This window comes from Fusarium fujikuroi, chromosome FFUJ_chr10 (assembly GCF_900079805.1).
Source record: "Fusarium fujikuroi IMI 58289 draft genome, chromosome FFUJ_chr10".
Classification (NCBI taxonomy): domain Eukaryota; kingdom Fungi; phylum Ascomycota; class Sordariomycetes; order Hypocreales; family Nectriaceae; genus Fusarium; species Fusarium fujikuroi.
Genome location: NC_036631.1, coordinates 2,078,654 through 2,093,333, shown reverse-complemented (window position 1 = coordinate 2,093,333; position 14,680 = coordinate 2,078,654). Strand labels below are relative to the sequence as shown.

General features: G+C 47.9%; 6 protein-coding genes; 4 read left to right on the top strand and 2 right to left on the bottom strand.

Annotated features, from left to right (window-relative positions):
- Positions 1–1,143: 1,143 nt before the first annotated feature.
- Positions 1,144–1,662, bottom strand: FFUJ_11021 (uncharacterized protein; the record flags this gene model as incomplete). XM_023569871.1 has 2 exons in its annotated part: positions 1,144–1,383; positions 1,432–1,662. 2 exons carry the CDS (start codon positions 1,660–1,662, stop codon positions 1,144–1,146), a joined length of 471 nt encoding a protein of 156 aa, XP_023437025.1.
- Positions 1,663–2,765: 1,103 nt separating this feature from the next.
- FFUJ_11020 (uncharacterized protein) lies at positions 2,766–4,955 on the top strand (the record flags this gene model as incomplete). XM_023569870.1 has 4 exons in its annotated part: positions 2,766–4,138; positions 4,193–4,536; positions 4,610–4,687; positions 4,738–4,955. 4 exons carry the CDS (start codon positions 2,766–2,768, stop codon positions 4,953–4,955), a joined length of 2,013 nt encoding a protein of 670 aa, XP_023437024.1.
- A 114-nt stretch (positions 4,956–5,069) lies between these two features.
- FFUJ_11019 (related to isotrichodermin C-15 hydroxylase (cytochrome P-450 monooxygenase CYP65A1)) lies at positions 5,070–6,788 on the bottom strand (the record flags this gene model as incomplete). XM_023569869.1 has 3 exons in its annotated part: positions 5,070–5,662; positions 5,729–6,292; positions 6,341–6,788. The coding sequence occupies 3 exons, from the start codon at positions 6,786–6,788 to the stop codon at positions 5,070–5,072; spliced, it is 1,605 nt and encodes a 534-aa protein (XP_023437023.1).
- Positions 6,789–7,992: 1,204 nt separating this feature from the next.
- On the top strand, positions 7,993–9,352 carry FFUJ_11018 (uncharacterized protein; the record flags this gene model as incomplete). XM_023569868.1 has 5 exons in its annotated part: positions 7,993–8,211; positions 8,264–8,580; positions 8,636–8,883; positions 8,949–9,088; positions 9,152–9,352. 5 exons carry the CDS (start codon positions 7,993–7,995, stop codon positions 9,350–9,352), a joined length of 1,125 nt encoding a protein of 374 aa, XP_023437022.1.
- A 733-nt stretch (positions 9,353–10,085) lies between these two features.
- Positions 10,086–10,544, top strand: FFUJ_11017 (uncharacterized protein; the record flags this gene model as incomplete). The annotated part of the gene is made up of 1 exon (XM_023569867.1): positions 10,086–10,544. One exon carries the CDS (start codon positions 10,086–10,088, stop codon positions 10,542–10,544), a length of 459 nt encoding a protein of 152 aa, XP_023437021.1.
- Positions 10,545–12,580: 2,036 nt separating this feature from the next.
- FFUJ_11016 (related to myo-inositol transport protein ITR1) lies at positions 12,581–14,354 on the top strand (the record flags this gene model as incomplete). XM_023569866.1 has 2 exons in its annotated part: positions 12,581–13,079; positions 13,129–14,354. The coding sequence occupies 2 exons, from the start codon at positions 12,581–12,583 to the stop codon at positions 14,352–14,354; spliced, it is 1,725 nt and encodes a 574-aa protein (XP_023437020.1).
- Between the last annotated feature and the right edge of the window lie 326 nt (positions 14,355–14,680).

Below are 14,680 nucleotides of genomic sequence, written 5' to 3'. Positions count from 1 at the left end.
GAGGTATAAAGTTCAAACGTATTGGGCTGTAAAGGTATCGTGGCGGAACAAAGGGAGGGTTATGTATCCCGCAGCTGGCTCAGTTGGCTCAAGGGCAGTGTGTAGCTACCTTTTGATAGCCGTGAAGTAGAGTGTTTAGGAGCTATGAATGTGTGTCAATCCCAGCTGTTTTTGACACATGAATCATTGGCCTTGATTCACCTCTGAAACTCACACCTCAGTGGTATTCGGAGGAGAGAACTGTGACAGTTCACGATAAGTCAAGCGTACAAACTACACAATTGCTTGAGACCACAGAGCTTTGAGATATCGTTATCAAATATGTTCTCACGCAGATTTAGTGAAGGTGAAACGTCATTGGCATTTTGTTTATAGGGCGATCAGTCTAGCTCCTTGGCCACGAACTCGGGCCACGTCAACGTCACTCCCAAATCTCCAAGCATTTCTCTCAAACCAACCAGATTAACAGTTTCAGATGTAAAAATGACTAAGTCGTCAGCTCTATACCATGCTGTTTTATTCTCTCCGTAGATTATTTCCAAGGCGACGTCAAGGTAGTCGAGGTTGAAAATCTCAATCTTCGGTAGAAGATATGAATATCCGATGCAAGTGGCCATTTTGATGCTATGTTGTCTCGGCGAGGGTTCTTAATTGGATTTTTGTTTTTCTTTGGAATCTCTGGTGCGACGTCAGGATATCGGGTTCCCGAGCGTTCTTTTATTCTTGTAGGCGTCGCTCGATGGATTGTGAATGACTCCCTTTGAGCCTCGAGCTATGAATGTGAGAGGGCTGGTGCGAGCTGAATATCTGTTTGTCGCAACCTCCTCGACATGGACAAGGTTTGTTATCCGCTGCTCAGTCCGGCTCGCGTCACGTCTCATATTGTTATAGATGTTGTGACGATACTTGCAGTGCGCCTCGATGTTCCTCTCTACTGTGGTTAGATGCTCAAGTATTGGTGCAAATCAGGCCTTGCACTGTATCAGGGATGATCTTCGGTCAGACTGATCAACAAAGATCAACAGTGGCATCAAACGAGGTAATAATTCAGGGAGGGAAAAAACTCTATTATCGTCTATTTTATCATACTAGACGTTTGTCATAAACGTAAACACTCCGTTTCCATTTTCCTTGTTAAACATCTTACAGACGGGACTTGGTGTCCTCCTCACGACCCTTGAGGTTGGGATGAGGCGCACGAACAGGTCGAGTGACAGCGTAGAACGCAAAACCCTGAGATTGGGTAGAGAACTGCATATACGTCAATATTGCGTCTCCTGGAAGCGGGATGGGCGGATGAGTACTGACCTTGACCTTGGAGCCAACGTGGAAGAAAGCAAAATCACCGGCAACCAGATGATGAGTGATACCAGTAGCCTCGTCCTGCAAATTGTTAGTGTCACCTCGCCAAAGGTTCTACAGGGAACATACCAAGACGTCAATCTGACCACTCAAGACATACTTGCTCTCCTCAAAGTCATAGTGCGCAGGACGAGCAGGGCCGGCCTCGATCTTGTAGAAGCCGGATGTGATGTGAGCGGGTGCATCGGTCTTTGTGCGGATGGTATGGAAGTCAGCCACAGTGGCGTTCTCGCCCTGGGGCAGAGGGATGAATTCGTGGCCGGCGCCCTTGATGACGGTGAGAGGGACGAGTTTAGACATTTTTGGCGGTTTATGGGGTATGAATGGTATGGAACTGAAAGGGCGGATACGGAAAGATAAGGACGGGCTTTTATACCTTGAGAGTTCAACGTGTAAGACACTTCGGTAACTGCCCCGATGCTGGGGATGATTTGTGGGGAACGGATGTACTCCCGGTCTCCACTTCGGAGCGGAGGTGAATTTGATCTTGACTTGAAGCTGTCTTTGTTCTTCCATTTCTGATAAGACAACTCAGATAAATGGTGAAGACATAATCTTTATTCATAAGGCCACTTCAGTATCTCTATCTAGAAATAGTTTCTTACCTATTCTTTTCATGCTCCTTTGACCTTTGTTGACATCAAATGCCGGCCGATTAACTCTCCGGGTTCTGGGGTTAGCGTAGCCGCCCGGACAAGACTCGGGATGTCTCCCCCACGTGATCGGAAAACTGTCGTTACGGCCGAGAGGAACTGAGCCTATCAATCAATCCCATCAAGATAAGTATATATTCTCTCTTGCAGTCTTAACTTCTCTTGCTTACTGAGGCATCGGCTCTTTATCTACAGTCATTTGGGTCCGGAGATTGTGAGCGCAGTCATGTTGTCGCTACGTTCCCGCAGTGAGTACAACCAGTCGCAGTCGGCACGTCTTCATTGGTTGTCATCAGCGATCCAATGTCAATAGCATCCCTAAGTATGTATTAAACACTTCCAGCTTTGCATTCAATCAGCCATTTCCACTTCAATTGTTCGCATTGAGTAAGCTGTCAATCGGGTAGACCAAGAAATGTGCATATCGATGTTTTAAGACTCAAGTCTGCCTTATAACTTGGCATTTATAACCGATTCAGAAAATCCTCCTTGTAATTGGACACTCTTGATGACCTTCCGTTCAATGGCGAAAATCTCCCGTTGCTATTGGGTCACGACGCTGAGGCTAATAGACTAGAGGCTCAGCTGGAACGCCACCAAATCTGGAGATGCCAACTCATGCCAGACTCTTGAGATGCTCCCTTTTCTTTGTATTTTTTAGCCCTGAGCATTTATATCTTCTTAATATCTCATGCTTCTTCTGCTCTTTTACAAATCCGATATGCAGCTTGATTGAAACTCATGGACGTCATGAAGAAGCTCTCTGGCTGGAGAAGGACGGCTCTTTACCTTACCATTCTCGCTTCAATCCTCACAGTCTTCCTAGTCACAGCACTTATCATATCCCTTCATGTAGTCAACGGCGGCGGAGCATCTATCTTTGGAGAAACGGCCATCTTGAACGGTTCATGCGATAAAATTTCTCGTGCAAATCTCTGGATCCATCTCGCCATCAACGTCATCGGAACAGGCGTCCTCGGCTCGTCAAATTTCTTCATGCAAGTCCTCGTTGCTCCAACAAGACAAGATGTCGATCGCGCTCATGCTGTAAAGCGCTGGGTAGAAATAGGCGTTCACTCTCTTCACAACTTTCGCTTTATTTCGAAGCGTCGGATATTCCTTTGGGCGCTCTTCTCACTTACCAGTATTCCTCTACATTTGGTCTTCAACGGTTCCGTTCTGGAGTCCAAGGCGACGAATGGATTTGTGGCCATCATGGTTTCGGAGGATTTTCTGGACGGTGCAAGATTTACTCTTCCGGCTGTGACGACTTGGTCCAACTACACATATCTTGTGAACAGCGACAGCGCCCCCAACAAAACCATCAGGAGTATAAAGAGCTCTCTAGATGAAGAGTCTTGGGAGCGCTTGGAATTTCAAGACTGTATGCGACGATATAATGACCTTGACGTTCTTATGCTAAATCACCGGCATGTCGTTATGATCATGAGCAGCCAGAATAACACGCCTAGCTCTCAATGGACTCGAGCCAATGTCGTTAAAGAAAATAATGGCTGGTACGATTTCGATGAACCAAATTCCCTCTGGTTCGCAGGCCAGTATCAACGGTTGAGAGATTCACGCGGGCTCATCACCAACTCTACTAATAATAATACGGTACCTGGTTACTATATGCAACTCGATCCAGACACTGGAATCATTCACACGAACGAAACAAAGTATAAGTCCGCGTTTCAAACGATGAAGGTTGACTACTGTCTCTCCGAACGATTTGATGCTCCCTGTCGCCTGAGCATTGCAAATCCTCTTCTTCTTATTGTCTGCATCATGTGTATCTCCAAGTGCCTACTATGCGCTTATACCTTGAAGGTCAGGTCTTGGAGTACTGAAAATCCTCTCATGACTGTCGGGGATGCGATTTCATCCTTCATCTCTAAGCCAGATACCTGCACAAAGGGAATGTGCACACTCGACGCTGAGGACCTGTATATGAAGCTCGATCCAGATAGTGCACTCGGCAGTTCACGGCCATGGAAGAAGAAACAGTTAGTGGTTGGCAATGCAGTAAATCCGGGTGTTTGGATCCTTTCTTACATGCTTATTGGAAGTCTGTTGGTTCTCAGTGGACTCCTCCTTGCACCTGCACTGCAAACGCAATCTTTGTAAGTCGCTACTCAACTCGACTCTTGTCAAAGGACTAACACGTCGGTATGTAGGCGAGAGTCACGATTCGCACATCATCAGAAAAACGCCGACGTCAACGATGCGGGGCTCAAGTCAGCATCGCTGCTTGGTCTTACGATGATATCCAATACACCGCAACTCCTATTATCTCTATGCTACATGACGTTAAATGGGCTGATAACTCGAATGCTGGCTGAGTTGGAATGGGCTAACTATGGGATTAACTTCAAGGCTTTAAGAGTGACGAACCCTAGTGGTGGCCAACGATCAACATATCGACTGCAACTCCCTTACCGCTGGTCTATTCCACTTCTTGCGATTAGCAGTATATTACACTGGGTTTATTCTAACTGCTTTTATTTGAGTAACTACGAATGTAAGTGGTTTCATGCCGTGCCAGGAAAATGACAATAAGTGCTTGAATTCGTTCATTGACAAACTCTAATTAGTCTATGACCCCATGATTCCTTATGAAATTGCAGAAGTTGATCGTGGCCTTCAATTCTCGTCTGTGGCCATTTTGATCGGTATCTCGATATCAGTGGTAATTGCTCTCAGTCCGATGATTTTAGCAAAGTGCAGTTTGCCGGGCCAGATGGTTCTAGGAGGAAGCAACTCCAAGGTCATTTCGGCTGCGTGCCACTGCATTCCAATCAGTTCAAGCAACACAACTGGAAAGGCTGGCGCGGTTACTGTTCATCCCTTGGAGATATCGGAAAGCGGAAGCGGCCCATTGGATCTAATGGCGACTGTGAAATTGAGATGGGGAGAGGTATCAACAACAAACGCAGATAGTGAGATTGGCCATCTTGCGTTTGGAGTTGAGCAGCAGGATGTCACAGAACCGATCGAAGGGAAACACTACAGTGGAAGAGGCTGTGAATCTTGATTTATTCCCTATAGCAATGCTCAGATATTAAGCCTAGTATGCGTAGCGACAGGTTTCGCCCGCATCATCAACGGAGTTTTGATCCACAACGCAAAAGACTTCTGATCCGCCCAATTCCGACTCTCCTCACACAACTCAAGATCATACTTGAACAGCAACGTCGCCAGAATGAGCCTCATCTCATGCATAGCCATGTTCTGGCCAAGACAATTTCGAGGCCCAAATCCAAAGGGTTGGTGAGCCTCCCACATATCTCCAGCATACTTTGAGTCCGTCTTGAGCCATCTCTCCGGCACGAAGGTATCGGCGTCCTTGAAGTTTGATTCAGAGTGGTAGGTGGAGTAATGGTGAACTGATACGCGTGTCTCTGGTGTGATATACTTGCCCAAGATTTGCTGGCCGCCTGGTTGGACGACTCGTGGGCTTCCGATGGGGACTGGGGGGTAGACGCGAAGAGCTTCCTTCAGACAGGCATTCATGTACTTTAGCTCGGCTAGGCGTTCGAACGTAAGGTCGTCGGTATTCGTGAACTTGCCGCGAATCTCTTCAAGTAGTGTCTTCATTTTCTCAGGGTACGTAAGCAAGTTATAAAGACAACCGCTTAGTAGTGTCGCTGGAGAGTTTGATCATGTTAGTCGTCTTTTCTCAAGTCTGCCGGATGTCCACCTCTATTACATACCCGTCGTCTCAGATCCAGCAAGCATAAACAGCTCCGCATTAGAGTGCATCTCCTGAAGCGTAAGTCCCTTGCCCTCCTTTGCCGACATGACCAAGTTCCAAACATCAGGCTGATCAGAACCATTCTCCAAACGGTGATTCACACGATCTTCTGAGTGTTTGCAATGCGTGACGCGCTGTTGTGTAACTGACTTTGGTTCAAAACGTGTGAATATGGCGTTGAGAATCGGGTAGTAGTTAATCATAGACGCAATAGGCAGCATCTTGAGCGATTCGAAAATAGACCTCACCCAAGGGGAGTATTCATTCTGCGCTAGAAGATTGAGAGGATGGCCGAAGCAGAGCTCTGCCATTACGTCAAAAGTTGTGAAGTTGAGCAGCTGCGTCATCTCAACTGGTTTGGCACCGTCGTTTCCAACTTCGGCGATTTTATACATGAGAAGGTCTGAGTACTTCTTGAACAGAGGTTCTTGTTGTTTCAAGGCGCGCTCTGAGAAGGCCGGTGAAAACAGGCGTCGCACGCGTGTATGGTTCTCAGTATTGGTGGTAAGCATACTAGGAACGCCTAATATCTGTATAAGCCAAGCTCAATTACCTCAATATCAATTCTTACCGTTCACAGGCTGCACAGAAAACTCCTGCGCCTTCTCCGTGACTTTAGGTCCATGGATATCATTCCAGGCCTCGCTAGCCGTATAGCTCACATCCGTCGGGCCAAAGCGAACAACCGGTCCATACCGATCGTGCAAGCTCTTCATCCACTTGACATCCTCGCCCTTGAGCGAAGCCAACCAGTAGGGAATGCGGGTGATCCCACAGATCTTCGGGCCGGGGATGTTGGCTAGCGGATGCAGCGTGACATAATAAATTGCATTGCCGAGAAGATACAAGCCCAGAATGGCTATGAATGCGAGAATAGGTCCCATTGTGGACGCGACAATAGGCCTTTGTAGCGAGAGGAAAAAGCAAATGCCGAGGACGAGGAGAGAGAGGTGATTGAAGAAGTAATCTTGGGCGAGGGCGGTGACTGGCTTGTCGGAAAACTGACAGGTAACCAACATCATAGAGTCCCTAGGGGTCGTTTCTGCATCATCCCTGGTCGTAAAAACGTTCCTTTGCGGCGTTGCGCTGCAGGTGGACACTCAAGCCAGGGCCAGCGCAAATGAAACACGAAGAATTTTTCATCAAATTGTCATGCATTCGAAACTGCCCTATCCAGCTAAAACGGCAGCCATTCTGTGCTGTTCTCTTCACCATTGACACAGTCTATACATGAACTTCTGCTGTTCCACCTCGGACATTCTTCACAGAAGTGTTTGAGACAGGAGCAGAGGTAATTGCTCACGAGTGTTTATTCGCTTAGGAGTCTCGTCCCTGGGTTCTCATATCATGTTCTTTCTTGGCTCTTGCAGTAGCTCAAACTCTATTTCCAATTCGCGCTGCTTTTATTGGATATGAAGCTCTAGCGCAACGTCCAGGACCAGGGGAATGGGTTCCCCGGAGCAGGGGACCAACACGGTCCCCAGTTGTCGTCTCTTCCCTCTTACCACTGGAAGTGGACGTGTTGTTCAGGTCAGACATTTCTTGCCTGAGGTCCTGATATGGCATTTTCGTTTATAAGGAGAAAAGCGCATGAGACAGTGAGATGATGTATTATTACTCTATACTCGGGCTGACAGGCGATGACTTGCATTACCCGGAAGACTAGGACGGCTCGCATTCTCGTTTAATTTTGGGACAAAAATTGTATGCCGAGGTCTTCAAGGTCGTATTTTAATACCAAGAACTTGCTTCTTCCCCCCTCCCACCACTTAAATCACTCCAATCAGATCCCCGCGTACACGAAACAAAAGCGACATGAGTGTCTTGGCCCTACCAGACCCCTAACAGCTGAAAACAGATCAAGACTAGCGAGGTAAAACGTCCCGTGTGCATGATCCAGAAGTAACCTAGACATGGGGAGCCCTGAGGGGAGCAAGAAATATTCTACGGTATCAAGAATAAACCGGTTGAAAGTCCTTGTAATGGAGACTAAGTTTGCCTAAGCTTTTTCATCACTTGCCATAAGTTTTCCCGTCCCCTCCTGGAGGTCTACAACCAACAGCCATGGAGGAATCGACACCTTGCGTGGCAACAAGCCGCTGCCGGGGTTAGACCACATCCATCATGCACGGCAATAAAGAGATCCCGCCCCTTTCAAATAAATGGCGCGGGCTAGATTCAATTCTCGCATCTTTTGGGTATTCGTAATTTGACGACTTCAAGATGGCGGCTTCCATGACGGGAGAGCAGATCCAGGCTCTCGCTGACGCACTTGAACCTCTGACGCCGAAGAATCTTGGACCAGCTGTTCAAGGCTTCGCAATCGCCTTCGGAGTTATAAGCGTCATCGTCGTTTGTCTCAGGATTTACGTGCGCGCGGGTCTATCTGGAGTATCGCCACGACTTCTCGGTTTCGAAGACTACCTAGCTGTTCTTGCGACAGTGAGTCGCCCGCTTCTACTGACTCACCTAAAACTGACTGACTTGATCAAAGATACTCTTAATACCAGCCGTCGTCTTCGCTATCCTTGCAGCGCGCTATGGAGTCGGTTCTCGCGATGCGAATATTCCGAACCAGATGTACCTTATTCGCGCCGTGGAGTACCAAACCTACTGGGAGCTTTTATACTTTGTTTCATCGACTATTATTAAGTGCGCAATCGGCTTTACATGTATACGCCTCGATCGTCGGAAGCGAGTTGTTTTCCCAATATGTGTCAACATGTCCATCATGGTCATCGTTACCATTCTGGCGTTGGCATTCGTGTTTGCCAACTGCAAACCGTTCAATGCGACATGGAATCCAGCTTTGTAGGGTTACTTTTGATAAGCGCCAACATAACCCTCCACTAACATGTTATACCAGGGGAACTTGTCAGAAGGTTATCAGCTTGCAGACCGTTAGCTACATCGTTTCGGCAATCCAGATGGCGACCGACTGGGCATGCGCAATCATTCCATTCTTTATCGTAGCAGGACTGCAAATGTCTCGACGAAGAAAGATATCCGTCATCGCTATCCTCGGTCTCGGTGTCTCAGCCAGTATTGCGACTTGTATTCGGATGCCCTACCTAAAATACTACGACACGGTGAAATATCCGAATGAGATTGCATGTACGTTTGAGCACCTTGATTCCTTCCTTTGATCTATAAATTCACTGGCTAACTTCGCTACCTAGATCATCTCGGCGTCGTCAGTATCACCTCCAACGTCGAATGCTGTCTCGGCATCATCGCATGTTCTCTACCCCCGCTGCGAAAACTGTTCAACTTCTATTACGGTTCCTCCAACGAGGCCAACTATCAGTACACAGGCGAAGTAGGTTCCCCAAATCCACTATGTTACACATCAATATCTGCATGCAGTTGCTAATTGTCGCAGAGTGAGAACATCCTTCAGAATTCCGGTCAGGGCATCAGGCTGGATTCAATCAATGCTGGTCGAAAAGGGACATTCCACGCCTCCGCCCAACGTGTTCCGTCACGGGCTCGAGACCATGAGACAGACGATGATAATTCGAGCAGTAAAGGAATCATAAGGAAGACGGAGGTCAGAGTCAGCTCATCGAGGTTTAACTCGTAACCTGAAATTATTTTGCGCGACCTTCGCTATGAGAACGCATGATGCTGGCCAAAACTGACGTTATACGATACTATCGGCTCAAATTCAGAGAATTCATAGAAATACGTAAATAGAATAAATGCGAAAATAGAAATTAAGTGTCCCTAGATATCGTTTTGGGCCCAGTGAGTGTCTGAAATAAATACCTAACCCTCAAGGAGCAAGAAAACATCAGACCTTGGTATGGAATGTTAAACTCAACTTAGCAGAGGTATCTTAAACTTATACTAAGTTACACAAGTCTTTCTGTCATTTGGGATCAAGGTCCTGAGTTTCTTTTTTCCCCAGGCTGTCGCATTTGACTTGATAGGATTGATTGAGTTGCCATCTTAACATAATTGTGCCTGAAACACGCCCATATCTGTTAGTACAGTATCTGTATCTAACACTCCTCCAGATCCCCCAAAATTTGTTTAACGATCTCCCGCGAATTTTTGCAATTACCAAGCCGGATAATCATTGCATCACACCAATTATACTTATTTCTCTCTAGTATGCCAATCAAACATGTTAATACAACGAAGGGAAACCAATGGTAGCCATTGCCAATGATGCTGACGCGGGGTTGAGGATAAGCTTACTGCGCTGACACTGCTGACATCTTTCTCAACGAGTATAAGAACCTCGACAGATCAATCATTGCGACCATGCTAGTTCTGTAAAACACTTGTCGCATGATCATACCATCATCAGAATGGCAATCACGGATAAAATTCACCCGATCTACAGCCTCTGGTTCCTCTGGGTCGACCCCATCCTGACTCTTGTCGGGATGTATGGCAACTTTATCGACCACGATCTCGCCATGCAGGCCTTCTTCACAAATTACCCACCAACCGACCACTTCCGCTGTTTCATCTACCAGATCGGCGGCATGGGCACGTCATATCTAATCATCCTCGTCGTACTCCTCCGCTACACGCACGACATCTTCATCTGGAAGACAGTGCAGCTAGCTATCTTGCCAGCTGACTTCACCATGCTCACGGCTATATACATCGGCATGCGCATCTCGGGGAACCTAGCGCTTGCTGATTGGCGCTGGGAAGATTGGTTCAGTATTGTAGTCACGGGTATTTGTACAGTTCTCAGAATCGCGTTTGTGCTGGGCGTTGGGGTCAAGGATACGAGGGGCAGAGCCAAGAGGGCTTAGTCCAGCCAAGAAAAGGCACAGCCGGTAGGGCTGAGGGAGATGAGATTTTGGTGGCGGACGGGAATGAGAATGGCTAAATTGGTGTTCATGGGTTGGGTTAGCAGGCGGAAGTTTGAGGCTCTGCTTGCGCCGCAGACTCACGATGACCTCAAGACGCCAACGCCAGTTCCTGGATCAGAAGAGTTTTCCAGTGTCGTACAGGACCCCACTAATGACTGAATTTTTTCTCTCTGCTACTGTTTCATTCTTCCGCCCTGGCACAAGAAATCAGTGTTATTTTTCTGGTTTGATTACAAGTGGGGACTCGTTAATTCCTAAAGCGGTATAAATCCCAACTCTTCGCTGCCCAAGCAGGAATTTCACGCGGATCCGCAAGGCCCATGACTCGATTTCCCTCCTGGCAATCGAGTGCAAATGTGATCACCACTTTGAGTTCCTGTTAAACGTCTGCCTGATAATCCCTGCCATTGCAAAAATTGGGGTTCTGTTCTGTGGAGGAATTCGGCCCTTTACCCAGAATCGCGGGGGTCATAGCGCCCCCGTGATATCCTCGTTCTACCCAAATCGCGTTGTCTACCACGCGAAGAAGCTATATCTAGGTCCGTTTCTTTCCGTGATGTTGGAGATGGTGGAGTTTTTGGAGTCATCTGCTTGGGGCAACGGGCCGACAGTCGAAACGAGCAGAGTCGGTTATCCAAGGTCCTTACCCTGGAGATGGAGACAAAGCGTGGTGAGTACATACCTACGTCTCCGCATGTGCATACGTTCGCCATGGGGAAGTGTTAAGGTTGATTTGTGGGTTTGTGGTGCAATTGGACGGGGGACGTTGGGCGCGGTATTTTACAGTACGCGACTGCTGTTGATGATGCCGATTCTCCGGTAGCAAATCATAACATCTCACGACAAAAGGTCTAGATCAAGAAATAAAAGTTTAATTGACATTAGTTGTGTTGCATTGCGATGATTCGTAAGCGGCCAATTGAAGCCAAAACATGAGATCCCTTGGTTAGGCCTAGGGTAGCTTTCTCACAGTGAGGCATCGTCATGTTACTACTGATTGACAGACAGCCAAGAGATGCGGCTGAATCATGGCGAGATCGCAAACACTCTGGTGCTCGCTTCAGCGGCCGCTTTCATTCAATCAGTCTAGTCTACCACGAGATCCCATCTTGGCATGGGAATAGCAAAGCGTTCGACTTGGCACTGCCTTATGCTTTCTAGGTATCTGCATCTCCGACATCTCGTAACACTTTGGCAAAAAAGTCATGATCATACCACGCTAGGAGTATTTATTCCAGCTTCTTCACGCCAACGTCGGTCCTCCATTACGAAATGGCTAGCTGGTGGAGAGAAACAGGGCGACCGTCAACCGCTCCCGTGACGTAAAAGGCTTGCCGTAGAACATTTCTAGAAAAGGAACATCATTCATCCGCGGTTAGTCTCATGTCGATCCCTCCCGGGAGTTGCACCAGTCAACATGCCAATGTGACCGCCCACGCGACTCATTGGCCTACCCACCGGACCGACACATTCAATGCGACCCTTTAAAGGCTTCTCGGCAATGATGGATGGTTCGATGAGCCTGTAGGAGAAGAGGATCGTCCGAGTAAGCATCATGTCACTGGTGATAATCGCGCGGTGATCCCGCTCTAAAGTATCCCAATCCCACGTCGCCTGCGTTATCGATACAGGAGACGCGTTAAGGGAACTCCACCCCATAATAATCGATCGGCTCAGACGGCATCTTCTGATGGAGAACCAGCGGCGAATTCTTCGGTGCTACCGTCATGGGCACGCTCCGCATTAGCTGCTATTCCCCATAACTTTGTGCCGTTGCATTTTGCGGTGCCCCATGGCGAAACAGACTACTCACATAAAGTCTCTCCAGACTTGCGGGATTGTGGGTTGCATATAAAAACCTGGGGTTCGCCGCGATAAGCAATTCTTCCCACCAGCCTACCTACAGACAGGTGTCACTGACAACCTTTTCTCTCCCTCTATATCATTATATACAATTTTTGCTTAGCTCTTACATCATGGGTAAGAGTCGTCAGAACTCGACCACCACGGTCGACCGTGAGAAGGATGAGATCCAGAAGGCTATGGGCCACGAAAAAGCAGAATTCGAAGCCCTTGAAGTAGCTCGTCATGGCGGTCGTGAGATCGACGAGCTCATCGATGACATGGAGCGCCAGCTCGATGAGTCTGGTGGTCTGAAGAAGGGCTTCTTCCAGATCCAGTTCGCCAACCCTAAGCACTTCACCTGGCTCCTGGTAGCCTTCGCGTCCATGGGTGGTCTCCTCTCCGGTCTTGACCAGTCTCTCATCAGCGGCGCGAATTTATTCCTGCCTGACGACCTTGGTCTCACTGAGCACGAGAACAGTCTTGTCAACTCTGGTATGCCGCTTGGTGCTGTTGGTGGCGCGCTGCTGTTGTCGCCTGCGAACGAGTACTTTGGTCGAAAGGGCGCTATCATCATCTCTATTATTCTATACACTATTGGTGCTGCCTTGGAAGCTGGTTCAATCAACTTTGGTAAGTCGTCTACCCTCGCGCCATCATTATCACCGTGCTGACTGTTCAGGTATGATTGTCTCGTCCCGTGTCATTCTCGGTCTCGGAGTTGGTCTTGAAGGCGGTACAGTCCCTGTCTACGTCGCCGAAACCGTCGAGCGCCGAATCCGTGGTAACCTCGTCTCTCTGTACCAATTCAATATCGCCCTCGGTGAAGTTCTTGGCTACGCTGTAGGCGCCATCTTTCTCAATGTCCCCGGAAACTGGCGCTACATTCTCGGTTCATCTCTCCTCTTCTCAACCATCATGTTTTTCGGCATGCTCTTCCTCCCCGAGTCTCCCCGTTTCCTCATCCACCAGAAGCGCCACCTCGATGCCTACAAGGTCTGGAAGCGTATTCGCGGTATTGAGGACCGCGAATCCCGTGAGGAGTTCTACGTCATGAGTGCCTCTGTCATCTCGGAGGAGAATGCTGTCGCTGAGGGTGCCAAGAACCATCGCTTCCCTTGGATGGACTTCTTTACTGAGCCCCGTGCTCGTCGCGCTCTTGTCTACGCCAACATCATGATTCTTCTTGGCCAGCTCACTGGTGTCAATGCTATCATGTACTACATGTCTGTTCTCATGAACCAGATTGGCTTTGACAAGAAGGAATCCAACTACATGTCCCTTGTTGGTGGTGGGTCTCTTCTCCTCGGTACTATTCCCGCCATCTTCCTTATGGAGAGGTTCGGTCGACGCTTCTGGGCTATCACTATGTTGCCTGGATTCTTTATCGGACTGGTCTTGATTGGTGTCAGTTATCAGTTCGATGTCAAGACTCAGCTTCAGACTGTTGAGGGTCTTTACCTCTCCGGCCTCATCATCTACATGGGCTTCTTCGGTTCCTACGCTTGTCTGACCTGGGTTGTTCCCTCTGAGGTCTACCCAACCTACCTTCGAAGTTACGGAATGACTACATCTGATGCTCTTCTCTTCCTCGCCTCTTTCGTCGTCACCTACAACTTCACTGCCATGCAAAACGCCATGGGCAGGACTGGTCTTGCTCTGGGCTTCTATGGCGGTATTGCGTTCGTTGGTGAGATCTACCAGATCTTCTTCATGCCCGAGACCAAGAACAAGACTCTGGAAGAGATTGATGTTGTCTTCTCTAGACCTACCATGGATATTGTTAAGGAGAACTGGGCTGGTGTTAAGGAGACTACTCACCTCCTCCTCACTGGACATTGGCACAAGGTCTTTGTCGAGCAGGCCATGACTGATCCTAAGGATCAGGTCCAGGTTTCTCATGCTTAGATGATTACTATGACATTGGTGGTGAATAGGTCTGCTTATTTAACGTTGATGATACCAAGAGTAAATAGTTACTATTAATGACAAAACTCGTTTCAAATAATTATGCTGTTGTTCCTTTTGATTAACACTTAAACCCTGAGACGAGCGACAGTCCAATGTCATGCCAAGCCATGCAATCGAATTGCCTGAAGTGTTCTAAACTTATACAGATATTAATCAAATTAAATTATGATCTCTCTAAATTTTGTTGACCTCTCTAAGTGTGTCTGTATCTTGCGATAGAAATCATCCTTTTTAGCCTGCGTGCGTATCCCGACCCCGAACCC